The sequence below is a fragment of the Protomyctophum parallelum genome (assembly GCF_964188405.1).
Source record: "Protomyctophum parallelum genome assembly, chromosome: 9".
Classification (NCBI taxonomy): Eukaryota; Metazoa; Chordata; class Actinopteri; order Myctophiformes; family Myctophidae; genus Protomyctophum; species Protomyctophum parallelum.
In genome coordinates, this window is record NC_139706.1 from 15,447,023 (window position 1) to 15,469,980 (window position 22,958).

General features: G+C 43.9%; 1 protein-coding gene across 2 annotated transcripts in view; it reads left to right on the plus strand.

Annotated features, from left to right (window-relative positions):
- Positions 1–11,150, plus strand: part of ryr1b (ryanodine receptor 1b (skeletal)) — a 142,662-nt gene extending 131,512 nt beyond the window's left edge. For both annotated transcript variants that reach the window (XM_083773529.1, XM_083773530.1), the window contains exons 94-106: positions 374–460; positions 585–851; positions 1,743–1,873; positions 3,891–3,933; positions 4,231–4,364; positions 5,111–5,171; positions 6,036–6,182; positions 7,306–7,440; positions 8,645–8,801; positions 9,441–9,505; positions 10,074–10,174; positions 10,354–10,405; positions 10,972–11,150. In XM_083773529.1, the coding sequence (XP_083629655.1) occupies positions 374–460; positions 585–851; positions 1,743–1,873; positions 3,891–3,933; positions 4,231–4,364; positions 5,111–5,171; positions 6,036–6,182; positions 7,306–7,440; positions 8,645–8,801; positions 9,441–9,505; positions 10,074–10,174; positions 10,354–10,405; positions 10,972–11,067 (1,476 nt within the window). In that variant the 3' untranslated portion in view covers positions 11,068–11,150. The remainder of the gene's footprint in view (positions 1–373; positions 461–584; positions 852–1,742; positions 1,874–3,890; positions 3,934–4,230; positions 4,365–5,110; positions 5,172–6,035; positions 6,183–7,305; positions 7,441–8,644; positions 8,802–9,440; positions 9,506–10,073; positions 10,175–10,353; positions 10,406–10,971) is intronic.
- The last annotated feature ends 11,808 nt before the right edge of the window (positions 11,151–22,958 follow it).

Genomic DNA, 22,958 nt, shown 5'->3' on the forward strand with positions numbered 1-22,958 from the left:
TCCAGACCTCTAGAAGCAAAGATTTTAGTTAAAAATGTCAACTTAAACAAACAAATAAACGAATGAAATTATGAATTAATTTGTTTTCATGTATTTATGAGGTGACAGTACTTCATTAGACCCCTTGGTGTGGTTGTTATGTGCGATGTTGTCTTCCCTTTGTATTTAGGGTTTCTTCCTGGAGGCCTTTGACAGTCAAACGGGCCAATGTGATATAGTGATATCAAAATATCATGCTATGTTTGAAAAGTCGCGCATTTTTTAGTATCTGGTCTCAGTCCCATAAATGGGTTAAGTTGGCAGCATTTTTCTTTGTATTGTTCTGTTGAAAATGGCTAAAGAATGTTTCCACTGTGTCTCCTCCTCCTCCCAGAACTACCTGTCTCGGAACTTCTACAACCTGCGCTTCCTGGCTCTGTTTGTCGCCTTCGCTCTCAACTTCATCCTGCTCTTCTACAAGGTCAACAAACACACACTGTACACTCTGCAGGGAACTAATACAAACCATTCAAAACGATGCAAAGCCTTGAAGCCACTGTTTACTGGCTCAGTCGGTCACTCTGCGTTGTCTTCTCCCCTTCCAGGTGTCCGACAGTCCCCAAGGCGAGGACGACTTCGAGGGGTCTGGCATTTTCGAAGGCTCTGGCTTGTTCGAGGGTTCCGGCGCCGAGGACGATGGCTCGGGAATGGACGAAATGGGCAGCGGGAGTGAGGAGGAAGAGGACGACGAGGGAGTGTTCTTCTTCTACCTGGAGGAGAGCACGGGCTACATGCAGCCGTGCCTGTCCTTCCTGTCCATCTTCCACACCGTCATCTCCTTCCTCTGCATCATTGGCTACAACTGCCTCAAGGTGCTCATCCCAACCAATACGCAATTTAGTTACACCGCATTAGACGAACATTCAGAGAGAATAGGTGGAAGAACATTCTGTGAAAAAGGCCTGGATCAGAAGTCTAGGGTTTAAGTGGTTAAAGAAACTATAACATGCATTTTTTCTTTTTATATATTTAATATATTGTTTATGTCCACCAGACTTATTTTGAATGGTTTGTGCCTAAATCACCTGCACTCTGATATAACCAGTTCATGTCATTTCTTTCTGGCCTCTCAGCTGCAGTACCACAATGTCCTGAGGTGGTGGGGGCGCTGATATGCAAATTATTTAATATTTGAGTCATTATACTAATAACTAGACCTGTACGTGCCCGTCGCAGTCGGCCACCGGCCTACTTGGGAACGATGCAACTTGGGAACCTAATGATATACGTTGCCATAGCACCCGTTTTAACTGTCAGCCGGTGTCCCACATGGAGATCTGTGTATGTGCCTGTGTGTGTGAAGACTGCAGACTGAAAAGTGTACTTGGCAATCAATTCGGCCCACTGGCAGAGCCTGATTGGTGGAGCCTCAATTGGCTGAGGCAGAGGCTGGAAATTGCACAGGTGAAAGGAGTTGGCCTCATTAGGCCCACTGGCAGAGCCTGACCAGAGCCTTTTGTGGTGGTTCTGGAGAACCGTGGGTCCGACCGACTCGATACCGGGAACTGCACTCCCTGCGGGGGTGTGGAACGCGTGTGTCGAATGTGAAGTCGGGTTACGTGCATTTCAACCATACACACACGTACTCACACACGCATGCACGCGCGTACGCAGATCTAGTAAAACCTAAATCTAGTACTAAATCTAGTAAAACCTGGCAGTGGATGTGTCTTAACAGCCTGTTTGATGTCACGCTGCTATAGGTGCCGCTGGTCATCTTCAAGAGAGAGAAGGAGCTGTGCAGGAAGCTGGAGTTTGACGGCCTCTACGTCACAGAGCAGCCCGAGGATGACGACATCAAGGGACAATGGGACAGACTGGTGCTCAACACGCCGTAAGTCACCGTCACGACACACTCCGTACACCGTACGTACGTCGTGTACACCGTACACCGTTTGCGACATTTACGATCATAATTACAAATATGTATTATATACGTATTATTACCACATCGCCCTTGTCGGGTGGAAACCAAACGTGTTATTCAAATTCAAAAACAGCAAATGTAGCAAATCGTGTACTGTACTGTAGTTCTGCTATTTGTCAATATCTTTGAATATATATACTGCCCCCCTGGTCTTAACGGATTAACATAGCAACAAAATAGCAGATCTAGGTCTGTTATTTTCGAAAAATCGTGAAAATGTGGCGCAAATATTAGAATATATATTCTTTCAGAGCGAACGTTTTAACTTAAATCTTTGCTTCTGGCTTCTACCCTGGAACAACATATTATCAGATGGGGGTCGTCTTCTACCCTGTAACAACATATTATCAGATGGGGGTCGTCTTCCACCCTGTAACAACATATTATCAGATGGGGGTCTTCTACCCTCGAACAACATATTATCAGATGGGGGTCTTCTACCCTGTAACAACATATTATCAGATGGGGGTCTTCTACCCTCGAACAACATATTATCAGATGGGGGTCTTCTACCCTGTAACAACATATTATCAGATAGGGGTCTTCTACCCTGGAACAACATATTATCAGATGGGGGTCTTCTACCCTGGAACAACATATTATCAGATGGGGGGTCTTCTACCCTGGAACAACATATTATCAGATAGGGGTCGGTGGAACAACATATTATCAGATGGAGGTCTTCTACCCTGGAACAACATATTATCAGATGGGGGTCTTCTACCCTGGAACAACATATTATCAGATGGGGGTCTTCTACCCTGGAACAACATATTATCAGATGGGGGTCTTCTACCCTGGAACAACATATTATCAGATGGGGGTCTTCTACCCTGGAACAACATATTATCAGATGGGGGTCTTCTACCCTGGAACAACATATTATCAGATGGGGGGTCTTCTACCCTGGAACAACATATTATCAGATAGGGGTCGGTGGAACAACATATTATCAGATGGAGGTCTTCTACCCTGGAACAACATATTATCAGATGGGGGTCTTCTACCCTCGAACAACATATTATCAGATAGGGGGTCTTCTACCCTAGAACAACATATTATCAGATAGGGGGTCTTCTACCCTGGAACAACATATTATCAGATGGGGGGTCTTCTACCCTGGAACAACATATTATCAGATAGGGGTCGGTGGAACAACATATTATCAGATGGGGGTCTTCTACCCTGGAACAACATATTATCAGATGGGGGGTCTTCTACCCTGGAACAACATATTATCAGATAGGGGTCGGTGGAACAACATATTATCAGATGGGGGTCTTCTACCCTGGAACAACATATTATCAGATTGGGGGTCTTCTACCCTGGAACAACATATTATCAGATAGGGGTCGGTGGAACAACATATTATCAGATGGGGGTCTTCTACCCTGGAACAACATATTATCAGATGGGGGTCTTCTACCCTGGAACAACATATTATCAGATGGGGGTCTTCTACCCTGGAACAACATATTATCAGATGGGGGTCTTCTACCCTGGAACAACATATTATCAGATGGGGGTCTTCTACCCTCGAACAACATATTATCAGATAGGGGGTCTTCTACCCTCGAACAACATATTATCAGATGGGGGTCGGTGGAACAACATATTATTAGATGGGGGTCTTCTACCCTGGAACAACATATTATCAGATAGGGGTCGGTGGAACAACATATTATTAGATGGGGGTCTTCTACCCTGGAACAACATATTATCAGATAGGGGTCGGTGGAACAACATATTATTAGATGGGGGTCTTCTACCCTGGAACAACATATTATCAGATGGGGGTCGGTGGAACAACATATTATCAGATGGGGGTCAGATGGGGGTCGGTGGAACGACATATTATCATGTTATTACAGATATGTTTGGTGTTAATAATATAATTATTTTTTGGTTTTGTCATTTCTCACAGCACATTCCCCAACAACTACTGGGACAAGTTCGTGAAGAGGAAGGTACGTCTTCATGTGTGCTTTATATCCATGTCATGATATTAGACTGGATATTGTCTGTGATTTTGGATATTGTACTATTACTATTGGATAAGTGTTCTATAAAAAGATCCAAATATCGGATCGGGGGGGGGGGGGGGGGGGGGGGGGATCGGTATCGGCAGATACTCAAAATCAAATGATTCGGAATCGGATCGGGAGCAAAACATCCCGATCGGGTTCTTTCTAGATTCTTGTTTAAATATCTCGACGTGTGCGGCATACGTTATTCTAAGATATTTCTGCAACGCGGTGTCTCAGGTGCTGGATAAATATGGAGACATCTATGGCAGAGAGAGGATTGCAGAGCTTCTGGGCATGGACCTGGCCTCTCTCGATGTCAGCGCCATGACCCACGACAAGAAACCTGAGCCCGACACCTCCATGATGGGCTGGTAAGCATTGGCATCCAAGTTAATTTTTTTATTATTTTTGTATTGTTTATTTTATTTGGAAAAAGCAGCGCAGACCAGTATAGAATACATATAAATCTTAAACGTAGAAAAGTCATTGGTGCATTTCCCAGGTTTTTTTTTCTCTCCCCCCCCTCGTCCCCCTATAGTCGGCGTTGCCGTTAAAGGACCACTTCACCACTTTTCAACCTATCTTCATATAATAGGTCCTCACAAATAATCGTGATAAAAAGGCACAATTCTTTTCTACTCTAGTCTGTGTCTCATAGGAGGGCTGTGGGCAGTTTACAAACCCGTCCACCAGTGACATCATCAATGGGGAATCCAAGCTAATAGAAACTGCAGGCTTTCTAGTCACCCGGAATGTTTTAGTTTAGTTTTAGTCGACTAAATCTACGGCTGATTTAGACGACTAAAATGTATTTTGGTGGGCCTCGATGCCGTGGTAATGGCTGATTTTGCGCCTGCTGAAAATAGCCGATCTACAAGCTCACAACGCGTCGCAGCGTTTTTAAAACATTTTAGCCTAGTTTTAATTTATTTACGAAATTGTCGATATATTTAGTTAGTTTTAGACTTAGTCATAGCTTAGTTTCCATTTTGTTTCCATTTAGTTTTCGTCAGTGAAAAAAAGGTAGTCGACGAACATTTTCCGTCATAGTTTTGGTGGACGAAAGCAACACTGATCAGAGCTGAAAGGAACATTCTCTCTGGTTCTGTCTCTGCAGGATTACATCTATTGACATCAAGTATCAGATCTGGAAGAACGGAGTTGTGTTCACTGACCATGTAAGTACAATCAGCGGTGTACAGAGTATATTGTGGGAATTGACCTGGCTTTCTTTGGTAGTAATATTTAATTGCATATTTTTTGCATAATGTTTGCCTATTATGGTCAGAATAGGTACATTATCCTATATAGGCTATCAAAAATAGCCAATCTACATGCTCGCAATATGTCGCATTGCAATGTATTTCGAGCTTGCAGATCGGGTATTCTTGACCAAAACAGGCTTGAAAGGTTCACTTCTGTGGTCTCTAACATTACACCTAGCTACATGTTTAAAGGACCACTTCACCACTTTTCAACCTACCTTCATATAATAGGTCATCACTAATAATCATGAAAAAATGGCGCAATTTATTTCTACTCGGTCTGTGTCTCATAGGAGGGCTGTGGGCAGTTCAGAAACCGTCTTCCAGTGACATCATCGATGGGGAATCCAAGCTAATAGAAACTGCAGGCTTTCTAGTCCATTTTTGTATATGAACATAAGTTCTTGTTTAAAAAAAAAAGCCTAATGATGATGTCACTGGAAGACGGTTTCTAAACTGCCCACAGCCCTCCTATGAGACAAAGACTGAGTAGGAAAAAATCGTGCCATTTTATCATGATTATTAGTGAGGACCTATTATAATAGGTTGAAAAGTGGTGAAGTGGTCCTTTAAGCATGTATTTCATATTTACATGTCGATTTCAGCTCTGACACTATTTTCAGACATGCTCTAGTATTAACTGAAAAGCTGAATTTGCGCAATGGCAGTCTCCCAGTCAAATCTGGTCACATTATTATGGCGTTCAGATCGAAAACGGGTAATTTGGTTAAATGTCAGATTTTATTTGACGGTGACCTCTCGTCTGCCTGTTCTTAGACGTTCCTCTACTTGTGCTGGTACTGGCTGATGTCCATTCTGGGACATTACAACAACTTCTTCTACGCCACACATCTCCTGGATATCGCCATGGGCGTGAAAACCCTCCGCACCATCCTGTCCTCCGTCACACACAACGGCAAACAGGTGTGTTACTTTAACTTAAGTTTAACTGCTTCTACTTTATCAGCCACATCCTGTGGTGGCCCCTTAAGATAAGCACTTAGATAGCATTTTATACAGACTTATAGCATGTTATGTAGACAGCACTAGAATTGCATTTTATGTAGTCATAGCACTTTATAGTATATGTATATTATAGTATAGTATGTATAGTTTCATGATATAGATACTCCACTGTTGCGTTCTTAGCTTACGTTCTTAACTACTTTTTATGTATGTGATGTATTGCCATGCTTTTGTTCTGACGTCGACATTTAAAAAAGGACCCCAAAAATTATATGTAATTGGCCACCGACCCCCATCTGAAAGTATGTTGTTCCAGGCACCGCCCCAGAAGCAAACATTTGAGTTAAAAACTGAAACTCTGAAAGAATATATACACCGTATATTATTCAAAGATTTGAGGCAAATTTTCACGATTAAAAAAAAATAGCAGACCTATAAGGTTCATAGCGCGGCACTCGGTGCCGCGCTATGAGCTTGCAGATCTGCTATTTTTCTATAGCTAAAGCATAACATAATGCTTAAAACACCAAAAGGGGTTCCCACACCAAAATGGGTTCATGTAAATCGCTCTGGATTAAGAGCGTCTTCTAAATGCCTAAATTGTAAATTGTGTTTTTGTGCAACTTTAAACTCTTTCAGCGCCACCTGGTGGTCACCAGTTTTGGCTTTGGTTGCCAATTAGCCCATTATAAAAAATGAAAGAAAATGTAATTATATTATGCATGCAATGTGCATGTCATCACCTGTACACCAGATTAGAGGAATTTTCTAAATATGGATTAAAAAAATAATATATATATAAATTTAAAAAAATCGTCTTATCGTCCATGGCAATCAGCAGAGATGGGCAAAATACATTGAAAATGTATTTTGATACAAAATACAAATACTGGGTCAAAAAATGTATCTAAATACAAAATACAAAATACATCTTCCATCCCCATCGAAATACAAATTACAAAATACAAAAAAGTATTTCAAATACGTATTTCAAATACATGTATTTCAAATACTGCCCATCTCTGGCAATCAGTGCATAATTGGATTCAACGTTTTTAACGTGGTTTTGTGATGATTCCAGTTGATGATGACAGTGGGCCTGCTGGCGGTGGTGGTCTATCTCTACACTGTGGTGGCCTTCAACTTCTTCCGCAAGTTCTACAACATGAGCGAGGACGAGGACGAGCCCGACATGAAGTGTGACGACATGATGACTGTGAGTGATGCACGGCAGCGTTGAATTCAACATGTAAACAGTGTGCAGGGAAAGTACTCACATTGTACTTAAAGTACCAAAAGTAGAAAGTAGTCATTATGCGGAATGTTTCATTTCAAGTTTTTCAAAAAATCTAAAAAAAAAGAAAATCTAAAAAAATAGCAGACCTACAAGCTCGTAGCATGGCACTCTGTGCCGCGCGATGAGCTTGTAGATCTGCTATTTTTCAATAGCAAAAAAAACATAACATACCGGTAATGCTTAAAACACCAAAAGGGGGTTCCCGTCCGAAATGGGTTCAGAGTGAACACAGTTTTTTTGTTGTTTTTAAGTGGCTTTTGTGGTTAAGTGGTTAAAGGACAACTTCAGTTTTTTTCAACCAAGGTTCATGTTTTAGGTTGTTATTAGAGAAAGTAAAAGATAAGTTGTTTTTGACAGGGGGGCATTCGAACATGGGGCTAAATATGTATTTTTTTACTAAATGTTATAGCGATTTCTTTTTTGTATTATTTACTATAGTCCTACTAGACCCCAAGAAATTATATTTGACCACAAAAGATCACGGGATCTGCTGAATGTGCCAAAGTGACACACAGTGTGGCTTCCCCCCAGTAGGCTACCTTCACATTCAGTAGATCCTGTGATCTTTTGTGGCCTTATGTAATTTTGTGCGGTCTAGTAGGACTATAGTAAATATAATAAAAAAAGAAATCGCCTTAATATTTTGTAAAGACATATTTAGCCCCATGTTCGAATGCCCCCGCCCCCCCCCCCCTGTCAAAAATGGCTAAAAAAAAGAAAGCAGCAAATGAAAAAAAAACATGAACCTTAGTTGAAAAAAACTAAAGTTGTCCTTTTAAAGACCTCTCAATACACATCATTGTATCGTGTCATTAGAGTGTGATGTGAATGTGTTTGCAAGCCAACACAGCTGATTACTATCCAGTGAGTGCAATCATCTAAACTCACACACACCTGCCTCAACTAGGCCAAATGTCACAGTGACCTCTTCTAATCAAGGAGGCCTTTTGATATAGGGGTCCTTAAATCTTTCAAAAATAAAGCCTTTCAAACATTATAACGGCATACAATATAAATGACATTATAAAACAACACAGTGAACGATGCTCCCCATATAGTGACCTCCTCCACCCGGCCCCGTCCTCTCTCTCTCTCTCTCTCTCTCTCCTTCCTCCATGTGCAGTGTTACCTGTTCCACATGTACGTGGGCGTGCGAGCCGGCGGCGGCATAGGAGACGAGATCGAGGACCCGGCGGGAGACGAGTACGAGCTCTACCGCGTGGTCTTTGACATCACCTTCTTCTTCTTCGTCATCGTCATCCTGCTGGCCATCATCCAGGGTATGTATATATCCCATTCTGACCTGAGATCAGATTCTAACGCACAGAAGAATGGTGGTTCTTTAAATACGCAGCGCGCCGGTGTTGTTCTCGTCGACTTGAAACTATATAAGGCGGAAAATGTTTCCGTCGACTACCTTTTTCCACAGACGAAAACTAAATGGAAACGAAGCTATGACGACTAAAACTAAGAATAAATGTACGGACAATTTCGTCAACAAATAAAAACTAGACTAAAATGTTAGGGAGGGACTAGTGGACACGAGATCCAGTATAAGTCCAGTACTACTACCAGTATAATTTTACACTTGGTTGCATGCTGAAAATAGCAGATCTACAAGCTCACGCTATGAGCTTGTAGAGCTCACGGAATCTGTCATTTCGACGGCATCAAGGCCCGCCAAAATACATTTTGGTCGACTAAATCAACTGTAGATTTAGTCGACTAAAAATCGTATGATATTTAGTCGACTGAAACTAGACTTAACAGTACAACATTCCAGGTGAGTCACTAAAATGTGACTAAAACTAAATGAAAACTATTCCAAGAGACTATGACTGAAACTGAAATCAAAATGTTGCTGCCAAAAACAACACTGCGTTATACAACATCATGTGATACTCTTGTCTGTCTCTCAGGTCTGATCATTGATGCCTTTGGTGAGCTGAGAGATCAACAGGAGCAGGTCAGAGAGGACATGGAGGTAAGACCACTTTTTACACAAACCTTTTCATGTCAAGGACCCCCAAATTGACACTAATTATCCCCGCGGACCCTCCATTTGAAGAGATATGCCAGCGGACCCCCCCATATATCTTTTTACGGCTCCAGCAGTGATTCTCAACCCGTTTAATTTCAGGGACCCCCATTTTGACATGCATATTAGTCTACGGACCCCCATTTATTGGCATTTCTATCTCTGGGACCTCCAATTTATATTGTAAAATCAATGTTAATTTAACTCTGAGAGTGTACAAATGGAACCAAATGGACCCATTTGGGTCCATGTGTACACTCTCGGAGTTACAGACCCATAAGGGTCCATTTGGTTCCAAACTATCATTTAGCTGGAGACCCCCTGGAACTCCCTCAAGGACACCTGGGGGTCGCGGACCCCAACTTTAAGAACCACTGTTTTACACAATTTTTACACAAATCATCATCTTGTTTTGTTCAAATTTGTCTTCAAATTCAACTGTAACACATTTCTTTGCCAGCTTCAATGTTATCCCTGAATTTACAACACTGGTCCGTCTGTGTCCTCTGTACAGACAAAATGCTTCATCTGTGGGATCGGCAGCGACTACTTTGACACGACTCCGCACGGCTTCGAGATGCACACCTTAGAAGAGCATAATTTAGCCAACTACATGTGAGTTGTCTACAGTTGGCACTATAGCAGCATGAAATGTCAGAATATGGCATTACTGTTTATTGTAAAGCCACATTCCGAGATGTGGCTTTACTGTGCGTGCGTGTGTGCGTGCGTGCGTCGTGCATGCGTGCGAGCGAGGTGCAGTTTTAAGTCGTTCTCCTTCTCTTTCCCTGCAGGTTCTTCTTGATGTATCTCATCAACAAGGATGAAACGGAGCATACGGGACAGGTCAGTTCAACGGACGAAATCTTCCTTAACCCCTTTTGGTGTTAGCATTACGTTATGCTTTAGCTATTGAAAAATAGCAGATCTACAAGCTCATAGCACGCCACCGAGTGGCGCGCTACGAGCTTGTACTGTAGGTCTGCTATTTTTGAAAAGTCAAAGAACGACTGACAGAAACATAGCTTTTTCAGAAAACTGTCAGGATGTAGAAGACATTTTTATAATCTGATCTCAGGTCAAAATGGGTTAAACCTATATGCATTGGATATTTGAAAATAGCAGATCTACAACTGATATTTTAAGATCGTAGGCTATTGTATGTAGGGAGATTCAAGCTAACCAAGATACCTAACTGATAAATGACTTTAGCCTTGTGTTGTGTCTAGATATGGTCAAAAATACGGGAGTCACTTTTGTTGATGTTTTTGCTCTAAATTATTGATACATTTTGTGTGACATTGTATTGTAGTTTGTGATTGATTGTTTGAAAGAACTAATGTAAAGCAGACACTACTTCTTATGAATAAATGAGTTGTTAAAATGAAAATGAAAATCTCTGCCGCTTCCAGGAGTCGTACGTGTGGAAGATGTACTCGGAGCGATGCTGGGACTTCTTCCCGGCTGGTGACTGCTTCAGGAAGCAGTATGAGGACCAGCTGGGATAAATAAAATGAACGCGGTCACATCGCGGTCTGTGTGTCGGAAGAAGAAGAAGAAGAACGACAGAGAGGAGGAGGAGGAGGAGGAGGAGGAAGAAGAAGTGAAGAAAAAAACCAAACGGAAATTAGAGAAAGGAAATAATTGCTTTTCAGATGTTTCAGACTTCGCTTTGTCTTTAGAGTTCAAAACGGAGAGACAAAACTTGGGACAGGATTCTTGATCTGTTGTCTCTCTCACTCTATCTCTCTCTCTCTCTCTCTGTCCTCATTGCTATGAACTCTTCCAACTGCACTTTTGTATCGCCATGGGGAATTTTGAGTGATTTGAGAGAGAGAGAGAGAGAGAGAGAGAGACATTAATATATGATGACTGGAGGAGTTTGGGGTGTTTTTGGATCCTTCTGTAAATACACTACACAGCCTTTTTTTGGGTGTAAAATATTAAAGTTGCGTCTCTGCACACACATCCAGCTGCCTCATTCAGATGCTGTTGCTGCACACACATGTCCAGTGCCTAGAGTTCATTTTTAAGCGCTTTAATTCGTGTCATAGTTTCGGGGTTTTGTAACCATGGGAACGTTTTATTTGCGATCACAAGGTTGAATGCGTTTGTATATGGGTGCCGTTCTGTAAGTTATGACGACGTTGTCATGCTTCTTTTTTTTCTTCAGCACACCGTATATGTGGCATTTTCTTTTCATTGGGACTTAACGGCAGCATCTTGTTTGGAGTCGGTATATATAGGGAGCATTTGAAAGCTTTTGAATTTGTGATGAGAGCAAACTCCCAGCAGTGCCTTCGACGAACCCAAGCAGTCACATTGTCCACTAAAAGGCTCTGCTCTCTCCCTTCCCTCTCTCTCTCTCTCTCTCTCTCTCAAGACTGTAGCAGAGGAGTTGTGGGGGGGGGGGGGGGGGGGGGGGGGGGGTGTCAGGGGGACTTCCGCCACCAGGGCCAACCATGGTTACTTTAGGGGCCAATCTAGAAGGTCCCCCATGCTTGCTGCATTTATTTTTGCTCTTAACTTATTTGCTTTCATTTACTGATTTAAAAATAGTCGGCATCACACGGACTGTTCCTCTTGTAATGACAGCAACTATGACAGTCTGTCACTCACCAGATCATAGTCCCCCCCACCCCCCCCCCTTCCTTTTTTATGCACAATACAAAATGGCGGTTGGAAAAGGGGGAGGAGCACTGCAAAGTGTTCCTCTACCCTGCAGTGGTATAAAGACCCCCTTTCTCTGTCAAAACGGAGCATCTTCGAAATGACTAAGATGAATCATCTTGTGACGGACATGATGATAGATAGTGTAGTCATGTCTATGTGATGTATACTTATATATATATATATATATATATATATATTATATAACACATTTTGCATTATCAAAAGAAATCACTTTGCACTCATAAGTCTTATGAGGCGTTCCCTGGCTGTGTGCCCCCCTCCTCAGGCAGTGTCTCTGTGCCGTCCGTGATCGCTGACGGCACGTCATTGATCGACATCAATGGGGATCAATGACGACCTTGCACACATACAGTACATACAGTAGGAGGATGCCAGGGTTATGTTTATTTATTACTTACTACTAAACACAGGTCTACTGTAAACTTCTGAAATATGACTCTGTTCCACTGACAAGGCGACACTTTATGCACAAAATACGTCATTGTTTTTGTCGTGCATTGAATTGCTTAAGGAATGTATTTAATGTATACATTGTGGCCCAAAGTGTCATCTGTACTAACGGCATAATGACTGAGGCTGCTTAAGAGGCCTTCTGGCAAAATACATATTTTACATATATGATAGATACATATATATTTTTTTCTTTAGGGCTTTGAAGATGTAAATCGATCCATGCTACATTGTTGAAAGTAAAAAAGTAAATGTGTACTGTTTTTTTTATCCACATTGGTGAAGAAAACAGCAATTTGAAGAATGTGCCCAGTTTGCAGTCAGAGGAGCAGGGGAGCTTTTGTGTTGTTGTTTTTTTGTTTTTGTTGCTAGTTACATTTTTGTTTCTATAGCAATTTTTAGGAGGAAAAGAGTGCATATTGATTATTTTTCTCAAACAAGGACGTTGTCCGGGATGCGTTAACAGTTTTATAAAACTATGCGACCTTCCAAATAGACTGCCTAAATGCAAATGTGCGCACTCTCCCCATATTGAGTTGCTATCGTTATGGTGAATACTGGACAACTCACCCCGGTGCTTGCCTTTTTCCCTCCCGGAATTTTAACTTATAACTATAACTTTGTAATATGCTATTGGCTGTTTGTATTCTTTTTGGAATAATATAAAAATATACTCTTGTGGAAAGGCTATATTATTTTACTTATATTGACCCTATAAACTCATAAAACACATAAAATGTAGTATTATTTAGTATATGTAAGGTTTTGCCGACTCAGATAATCCCCACATATCCTACAACAACTTCTGTGAACAGACTTCACTGTAGTAGCTTTTCATGAGTTATATTTGTACTGTTTGCTGTCATGAAAGTTTATAGTTAGAAATTCAAAGTCCAGCCTTCTGCTGTCCAGCCTTCTGCTGTCCAGCCTCTCCCACCCCTCACTGGGGAAAATTCTGGGAGGAAAACAGAAACGGGGTGAGTTGTCTTGTTACCGTTATGGTCACTCATTGTGTGACAGAGTGACTGTGTTGGTTTGCGTATGAAGCCACCGTGTGCATTTGCTGGTATGCCGCTCAGAATTATACAGTGAGAAATAGAGGTCACTGATTTACACCTGACCGAGTGCTCTCTGACTGACCCTGTGTTTCAATACAGAATATAATAAACAGAATATTTTAAGACGACCGGGGGTGTATGGTTTGTGTGTACAGTATGAGCAGAATGTGCGTCTATGTCTGTCTAAATGTAGAATATTATTTAAAAAAATTAAAAGCAATCCGCAGAATCCGTCCGTATAGGCAAAATTAAAATTCTGTGTGACTTTGACCCTATATTATATATTTAATGTAAGACCATTTTTTTGTATATGATGTTGTATTAGGGCTACTTTATATAAAAGAAAGAAAAAAAAACTTTTTTTTTGTACTGTGGAATTACTATTCCACTCATCCTCTCATTTTCAACATTTTACTATGTCATTAATATACCTTCCCAGCTAACATGTCCATCTGGGCCCAATTGGGTTTTAACATGGGCTATGGGCATGGGTTCCAAGTGGGCCGTGCACCCAGTTTTCACAAAGGGCCCACCCGTGTTAGCCCATATGGGCTTACGTGGGTTTCTAACTCGATCTTAGGTGGTATCCAAATGGGCCATTTCATTTCAGAACTATGTGTGTGCCACCTGTGTTTGCCTATATGGGTTTGAACTGGGATCTGATTGGGCCTTAAGTGGGTACCAGCTGGGCGAATTATGTGACCCATGTAGGCCACACTTGTGTCCGCCCTCATTGTCTTCCGTCCTGTTTCTGTTGTCACCTGCTGTCGATTGTTCATTCCTACGGATAGGATGCAGTGTGCCACATTGGCGGTGTTTCCAGTTTTCTGTAGTAGTTTCTTCAAGTGTTCAAACTTTATGACAGGATAGCACTCGATCTGTAGAGTCCTACATTACTATCTCCTACGATCAAGGGTTAGGGTTGGTACTGTAGCATGCTGTTTTTCATCATTTTTGAGGACGAAAATCACTCCGACACCATGGACTGTAGCCCATGGTCTGGAAGTGATTTTTGTCTTTTTTCAAATCCTCGTTTTTCATCGTTTTTGACCATGGATTATAGCCGGGTTAGGGTTAGGTTCCACGGGCTAATAAAGTGTAAATTCGGGGGTCCTTGACAAGAAAAGGTTTGGGAACCACTGTTGTAGAGGGTCTATAGAATAGATAGATGTTGATAGTATTAAGTTAGTGACTTTGACAGTGTACAAATGGAACCAATTTTCAGCAGGTCAAATGAGGTACAGAAAACTGTATGACTCCCAGGCTGATCTCACTGGGGGAAAACTGTATGAGTTTGTTTAAGAACTAACAATACATTGAAAAATATATTCTGGATGTGACAATTACAAGCCGAAATAGCGCAATTGGTGGAGCATTAGACTGAATATCTAAAGGTCCCTGGTTCAACCCAGGCTTTCGGCAGTTGAAATGAGGTACAGAAGATCCTATGACTCTTAGGCTGATCGCACTGGGTGAAAAACTAGATGAACAAGACCAATTTCAGGAGAACAAAACAAACAAAAAAGCTGTGTGAATTGTCTGGAACCAGTGGCTCAGTTTGTTAGAACATTGACCACATGATCGGGAGATGGTGAGTTCAAGCCCCACTCAATTCTTTACTTTCAAGACTGATTTACAGAAGAACAAAACAAACAAAAAATAAGTGTGAATTGTCTGGAACCAGTGGCTCAGTGTGTTAGGGGGTCATACCTATGTTCCCTCAGCCCTATGTTCCCTCAGCCCCGAGGTGCGCTGCGGGTCGGGAGAGGGTTGCGGTTAGGTTTAGGTGTCTGCCCCGGGGGTGCACTGCGGGTCGGGAGAGGGTTGCGGTTAGGTTTAGGTGTCTGCCCCGGGGGAGGTTAGGGTTAGGGTGAGGGAGGAGGTAGGTTGTCGTAGGCTGATGGAACATAGGTACGGTCCCTGTGTTAGAACGCTGCCACATGATCGGGAGATGGTGGGTTCAAACCCCACTCAAGTTCAAACAAAAATATAAAGGGGCCAATCCCACCCCAGTCTTTACTGTGACACTTTCCACAACATCAAGTAGCACAGAAAAGCCGTGTTGTAGTAACCAGCAGTTAGCTCAGTGTGATGAGTGGCTGTGCTTGTGATCCACAGGTCCAGGGTTCAAATCCCACATTAGTAATGTGGCTCTGTGACACTTTGCTTTGCACACTGACTTTCAGAAGGACAACTTTAAAGCAGCACAGAAATTCCCCATGATTGTGTGCCTCAGTGGCCCAATGGGTAAGTCAAATGTTATCCATAGTATACCTAGTAGAAGTGTGCCAGTTCAAACCCGGTTCAAATCACAGACAGTGGATAATTGATATCCATAGATCACCGACACTGTCCATATCATAGTAGAAGTATGCCGGCCACATACTCCTAGTAGGATGCTGAGTAGGTAGGAGTGTGTGCAGTTAAGAGCCCTGGTGAATCAGATAATAGCCATAGAATACCTAGTAGAAGTCTGCCGGTTCAAACCCAACATAGGATGGTGCTGGTTCAAATCACCATCACCTAGAGTAGGTATGACTGTGTGCCGTTAAGTGGCCCGGTGGATAAATCAGATAATATCCATAGAATACTTAGTGGGATGACAGGAGGAGAGTAGGCGAGGGGGGGTCAGGCAGGAGGAGAGTAGGCGAGGGGGGGTCAGGCAGGACGAGAGTAGGCGAGGGGGCCCCAGGCAGGAGGAGAGTAGGCGAGGGGGTCCCAGGCAGGAGGAGAGTAGGCGAGGTGGCCCCAGGCAGGAGGAGAGTAGGCGAGGGGGTCCCAGGCAGGAGGAGAGTAGGCGAGGTGGCCCCAGGCAGGAGGAGAGTAGGCGAGGGGGGGTCAGGCAGGAGGAGAGTAGGCGAGGTGGCCCCAGGCAGGAGGAGAGTAGGCGAGGTGGCCCCAGGCAGGAGGAGAGTAGGCGAGGGGGGGTCAGGCAGGAGGAGAGTAGGCGAGGGGGGGTCAGGCAGGAGGAGAGTATAGGCGAGGGGGGGTCAGGCAGGAGGAGAGTATAGGCGAGGGGGGGTCAGGCAGGAGGAGAGTAGGCGAGGGGGGGTCAGGCAGGAGGAGAGTAGGCGAGGTGGCCCCAGGCAGGAGGAGAGTAGGCGAGGGGGGGTCAGGCAGGAGGAGAGTAGGCGAGGTGGCCCCAGGCAGGAGCAGAGTAGGCGAGGGGGGGTCAGGCAGGAGGAGAGTAGGCGAGGTGGCCCCAGGCAGGAGGAGAGTAGGCGAGGGGGGGTCAGGCAGGAGGAGAGTATAGGCGAGGGGGGGTCAGGCAGGAGGAGAGTAGGCGAGGTGGCCCCAGGCAGGAGGAGAGTAGGCGAGGGGGGGTCAGGCAGGAGGAGAGTAGGCGAGGGGGGGTCAGGCAGGAGGAGAGTAGGCGAGGGGGGGTCAGGCAGGAGGAGAGTATAGGCGAGGGGGGGTCAGGCAGGAGGAGAGTAGGCGAGGTGGCCCCAGGCAGGAGGAGAGTAGGCGAGGGGGGGTCAGGCAGGAGGAGAGTAGGCGAGGGGGGGTCAGGCAGGAGGAGAGTAGGCGAGGGGGCCCCAGGCAGGAGGAGAGTAGGCGAGGTGGCCCCAGGCAGGAGGAGAGTAGGCGAGGTGGCCCCAGGCAGGAGGAGAGTAGGCGAGGTGGCCCCAGGCAGGAGGAGAGTAGGCGAGGGGGGGTCAGGCAGGAGGAGAGTAGGCGAGGGGGGGTCAGGCAGGAGGAGAGTATAGGCGAGGGGGGGTCAGGCAGGAGGAGAGTAGGCGAGGTGGGGGGGCTAGGGGGGGGCTACTGCTGGAGGCTTAGCTTGAAAGGTTCACTTCTGTGGTCTCTAACATTACAATAGCTACATGTTTAAGCATTTTTTTCATATTTACAATTTCAGCTTTGACACTTATTTCAGACATGCTCTAGTATGTGAAGAGTCTGCCTGTGCTATTAACTCATTTTGAGGAAAAAAAACATCTGCTGGCAAATCCCATTGACATATTATGTCAATAGGATTTGCTAGCAGATGTCACTGTTTTCACTGCCACAGAAAATCCACTGAATGTTCAAAGTTCAGGTTTTTTGGGTGTATTGAGGTCATAAAATCTAAAATAAAAGATAAAAATTATTAGATAAAAAAGTAGGCGAGGTGGCCCCAGGCAGGAGGAGAGTAGGCGAGGGGGGGTCAGGCAGGAGGAGAGTATAGGCGAGGGGGGGTCAGGCAGGAGGAGAGTAGGCGAGGTGGCCCCAGGCAGGAGGAGAGTAGGCGAGGGGGGGTCAGGCAGGAGGAGAGTAGGCGAGGGGGGGTCAGGCAGGAGGAGAGTAGGCGAGGGGGGGTCAGGCAGGAGGAGAGTATAGGCGAGGGGGGGTCAGGCAGGAGGAGAGTAGGCGAGGTGGCCCCAGGCAGGAGGAGAGTAGGCGAGGGGGGGTCAGGCAGGAGGAGAGTAGGCGAGGGGGGGTCAGGCAGGAGGAGAGTAGGCGAGGGGGCCCCAGGCAGGAGGAGAGTAGGCGAGGTGGCCCCAGGCAGGAGGAGAGTAGGCGAGGTGGCCCCAGGCAGGAGGAGAGTAGGCGAGGTGGCCCCAGGCAGGAGGAGAGTAGGCGAGGGGGGGTCAGGCAGGAGGAGAGTAGGCGAGGGGGGGTCAGGCAGGAGGAGAGTATAGGCGAGGGGGGGTCAGGCAGGAGGAGAGTAGGCGAGGTGGCCCCAGGCAGGAGGAGAGTAGGCGAGGGGGGGTCAGGCAGGAGGAGAGTATAGGCGAGGGGGGGTCAGGCAGGAGGAGAGTAGGCGAGGGGGGGTCAGGCAGGAAGAGAGTAGGCGAGGTGGCCCCAGGCAGGAGGAGAGTAGGCGAGGGGGGGTCAGGCAGGAGGAGAGTAGGCGAGGGGGGGTCAGGCAGGAGGAGAGTAGGCGAGGGGGTCCCAGGCAGGAGGAGAGTAGGCGAGGGGGTCCCAGGCAGGAGGAGAGTAGGCGAGGGGGGGTCAGGCAGGAGGAGAGTAGGCGAGGGGGCCCCAGGCAGGAGGAGAGTAGGCGAGGGGGGGTCAGGCAGGAGGAGAGTAGGCGAGGGGGGGTCAGGCAGGAGGAGAGTAGGCGAGGGGGGGTCAGGCAGGAGGAGAGTAGGCGAGGGGGGGTCAGGCAGGAGGAGAGTAGGCGAGGGGGTCCCAGGCAGGAGGAGAGTAGGCGAGGGGGTCCCAGGCAGGAGGAGAGTAGGCGAGGTGGCCCCAGGCAGGAGGAGAGTATAGGCGAGGGGGGGTCAGGCAGGAGGAGAGTAGGCGAGTTGGCCCCAGGCAGGAGGAGAGTAGGCGAGGGGGGGGTCAGCGACGGCGCTAGGGGGGGGCTACTGCTGGAGGCTTAGCTTGAAAGGTTCACTTCTGTGGTCTCTAACATTACAATAGCTACATGTTTAAGCATTTTTTTCATATTTACAATTTCAGCTTTGACACTTATTTCAGACATGCTCTAGTATGTGAAGAGTCTGCCTGTGCTATTAACTCATTTTGAGGAAAAAAAACATCTGCTGGCAAATCCCATTGACATATTATGTCAATAGGATTTGCTAGCAGATGTCACTGTTTTCACTGCCACAGAAAATCCACTGAATGTTCAAAGTTCAGGTTTTTTGGGTGTATTGAGGTCATAAAATCTAAAATAAAAGATAAAAATTAAAATAAATGAATGTCATAAAACCTTTAAGACATGCTCCTGCCCAGTACAGTGCCCAGCGCACAGATGATGCATTGAATAATATCTGAATAGAACATTAACTAGAGTTATAAATAAGGAATAGAAACCAAGATGATGTGGTTGACATCATCCATAGTTACTATGTATAATAATAATAATATTATTATATATAGTAACTATGGATTATAAACCTATAATAATAATTATTATTATTATAATTATAGGCATAATAATATTATTATACATAGTTACTATGGATTATAAACCTAAAATAATAATAATTATAGGCATAATAATAATAAAAAGAATAAACATTTTAAAAACAATGAAAGTGCACAATACTGCACAGCTTTTATTTGTACTTAAAATGTTAAACCCTCAGAAATCGCCGTGGTTGCGTGGTATCGAAAATGGTATCGAAATATCAATACTTTTCCAAATATCATATCGAAGTTGAAAATCCAGTATCGTGTGTGTGTGTCCGTCCATTTACACTCTGCAGATCTCTCAAACTGCGGTCTGTGTATGCTGTGCTGTCACTGTGCCACGAAGAGCCCAAGGAATGTAAAATTAGGCAAAGTTCATTATAATTGATTAATTGGATGAAGGTGTTGCAGGATAGTTTCGAGTTCTCGGAAGAGAAGAGAAACAATGGCTGCTTAATTGTTTATTTTGTCTGAAGGACAATTAAAGTGCACACCTTTTTGCCTCCGTCAGCCTGTAACATTAATAGGGAATAAAGTTGAACTCAACCTTCTTTTCTGTCTCGACCTGAATCATTTGGAAATTAGCCGGTGACGGTGTCACAATAATGATTTGCATTGTTGTGTCACACTTATTATGTGTATTTACGTTATGTGGCCTATAAACTAGGACCACTGAATCATTGGAAATTATGTCATTTGTCGTAGTATGTCACCAATTCTTGAGATAAGGGACAAAACTTTTTTCAAATCAGATTTTTAATTTTTTAAGATACATTCAAATCAAATGGATGTATTTGTAGACACAGGTCTCAACTACCAATCTTGAGAAGGAATAGGTTTTTCGCATAACATTTCTTTCTAAAATGGGACATTTATGCACTTCATAACTGATTCATGTCAACTCCGTCAGACACACTAAAATCCCTTTTATTTTAATTTGATAATTTCAACAATAATATAAAGTCCTCAGTTATCTTATAATGGCTTTCAGTAATCAAGTTAAGTAATACAATTATTTTAATATTGTTTTGTTCCAATATCACACTATTATGAAATATCCAATTTCTCAAATCCGTCATTTCAACCTTTATTTTCAATATTATAACATGGAAAACATGTAAAAAAAAAAAAGAAATCATCATTACGTATCATTTCAGTTGGTGTTTCAATATATAAGCGCAAAGGATTTGACATCGAATCGTCTATTTCTTTGGAAATTAACAAAAACATCACGGGACCAACGTCTGACGGAGTTGATGAACATCTGACGGAGTTGACAAGTTGAACTGATTTAGGTTCTAGACCACCTAGGATCTTGATTCTGGTGACTAATCCCACATTTTCAAGGATGAGGAATACAGTGGTACTATTTATATTGGCCCTGTTTTAAAAATGGCCGCCACCTGCTGTTATTTTACAATAACTCAAGTTCTACACCACCTAGGATCTTGATTCTGGTGACTAATCATACATTTTCAAGGATGTGGGATACATTGGTACTATTTAGATTTATCCTGTGACAATGGCAGCCATTTTCAAAAATGGTGGACCTGCTATTATTTTACCAATTTAGTCAGGTAATATTATCAGAATAATGTCAAATCTGTGAATAAATTTCTTACCAAGAATTTTTTTCACCAATGTGTTTGTAAAGGTGTCTACTAACATATCCCACATTGGTTTCTATTGAACCACCCTAGGGGCATTTTTGACAGCTGCTGAAAGTTGGGTACCATACCAAGTGGCTATTCAGTATTTAAGTCCGACGTCATTTTGTAGTGCTACGTTACGTCCGGGTCCAAGTGGCACCAGCTCCCGTCCGCATCCCATTGTAAATAGAATATCTAAACGCGTGAATCTTTTTAAATTGACGTTATTTTTCAGAAAGGAAGCCATAGAGGGTTAAAATGGGTCTTAATGCTTCCAACTCGAGTAGAATTATTAATGTTTTGTACAAGTGTCCATGACAACAAAAATATATGATGTGGAGACAATAAAGACTATTATTATCATTATTATTGAAGGTGGCAACAGTCCATTTGCTCAGTAAAATATTTCGGGGGATATTTACAATGTGTCATTATGTGTGCAGGCTTGAGTATGTTGAATCTAGTTTGCATTAATGAGGATTTAGTTGACACAATCAAATAAAATGGCGATAGTATTCCATGTGGGGCAGACGGCCTGTCACAGCCAGATTTTGGAGAGCAGCGCAGCTTTGTTGTTGCGAGGAAAGCGGTAAAATGAGACTTTCGTGGTTGTTTTCGTCTCAGATTTAGTCCAACGGAGCGTCACAGTATAACTCCATGGGGACACAAAAGCGACACAAAAGTAGGACCCGGAAGTATCTCAGGAGGGGGCGCTCACGTCACAGCTAAAATACTGAATGGCCAAACTACCCAGCTAACATGTCCACCTGGGCCCAATTGGGTTTTGACATGGGCTATGGGCTTGGGTTCCAAGTGGGCCGTGCACCCAGTATTCACAAAGGGCCCACCGGTGTTAGCCCATATGGGCTTATGTGGGTTTCTAACTGGGTCTTAGGTGGTATCCAAATGGGCCATTTTATTTCAGAACCATGTGTGCCACCTGTGTTTGCCTATATGGGTTTGAACTGGGATCTGATTGGGCCTTAAGTGGGTACCAGCTGGGCAAATTATCAGGCCACACTTGTGTCCGCGCTCATTGTCTTCCGTCCTGTTTCTGTTGTCACCTGCTGTCGATTGTTCATTCCTACGGATAGGATGCAGTGCGCCACATTGGCGGTGTTTCCAGTTTTCTGTAGTAGTTTCTTCAAGTGTACAAACTTTATGACTGTATAGCACTCGATCTGTAGAGTCCTACATTACTATCTCCTACGATCAAGGGTTAGGGTTATGGAACTGTAGCATGCCGTTTTTCATCATTTTTGAGGACGAAAATCACTCCGACACCATGGACTATAGCCCATGGTCTGGAAGTGATTTTGTCTTTTACAAATTGAACCGGTTTTCAGCAGGTCAAATGAGGTACAGAAAACCGTATGACTCCCAGGCTGATCTCACTGGGGGAAAACTGTATGAGTTTATTTGTTTAAGAACTAACAATCAATGGAAAAATATATTCTGGATGTGTCACTTACAAGCAAACAAACAAAAAAGTGAATTGTCTGGAGCCAGTGGCTCAGTGTGTTAGAACACTGTCCACATGTTTGGGAGATGGTGAGTTCAAACCCCAAATAATTCTTTATTTTCAAGACCAATTTCAGAAGAAGAAAACAAACAAAAAAGCATTGTGAATTGTCTCGAGCCAGTGGCTCAGTGTGTTAGAACGCTGCCACATGATCGGGAGATGGTGAGTCTGCAGTAGAAATG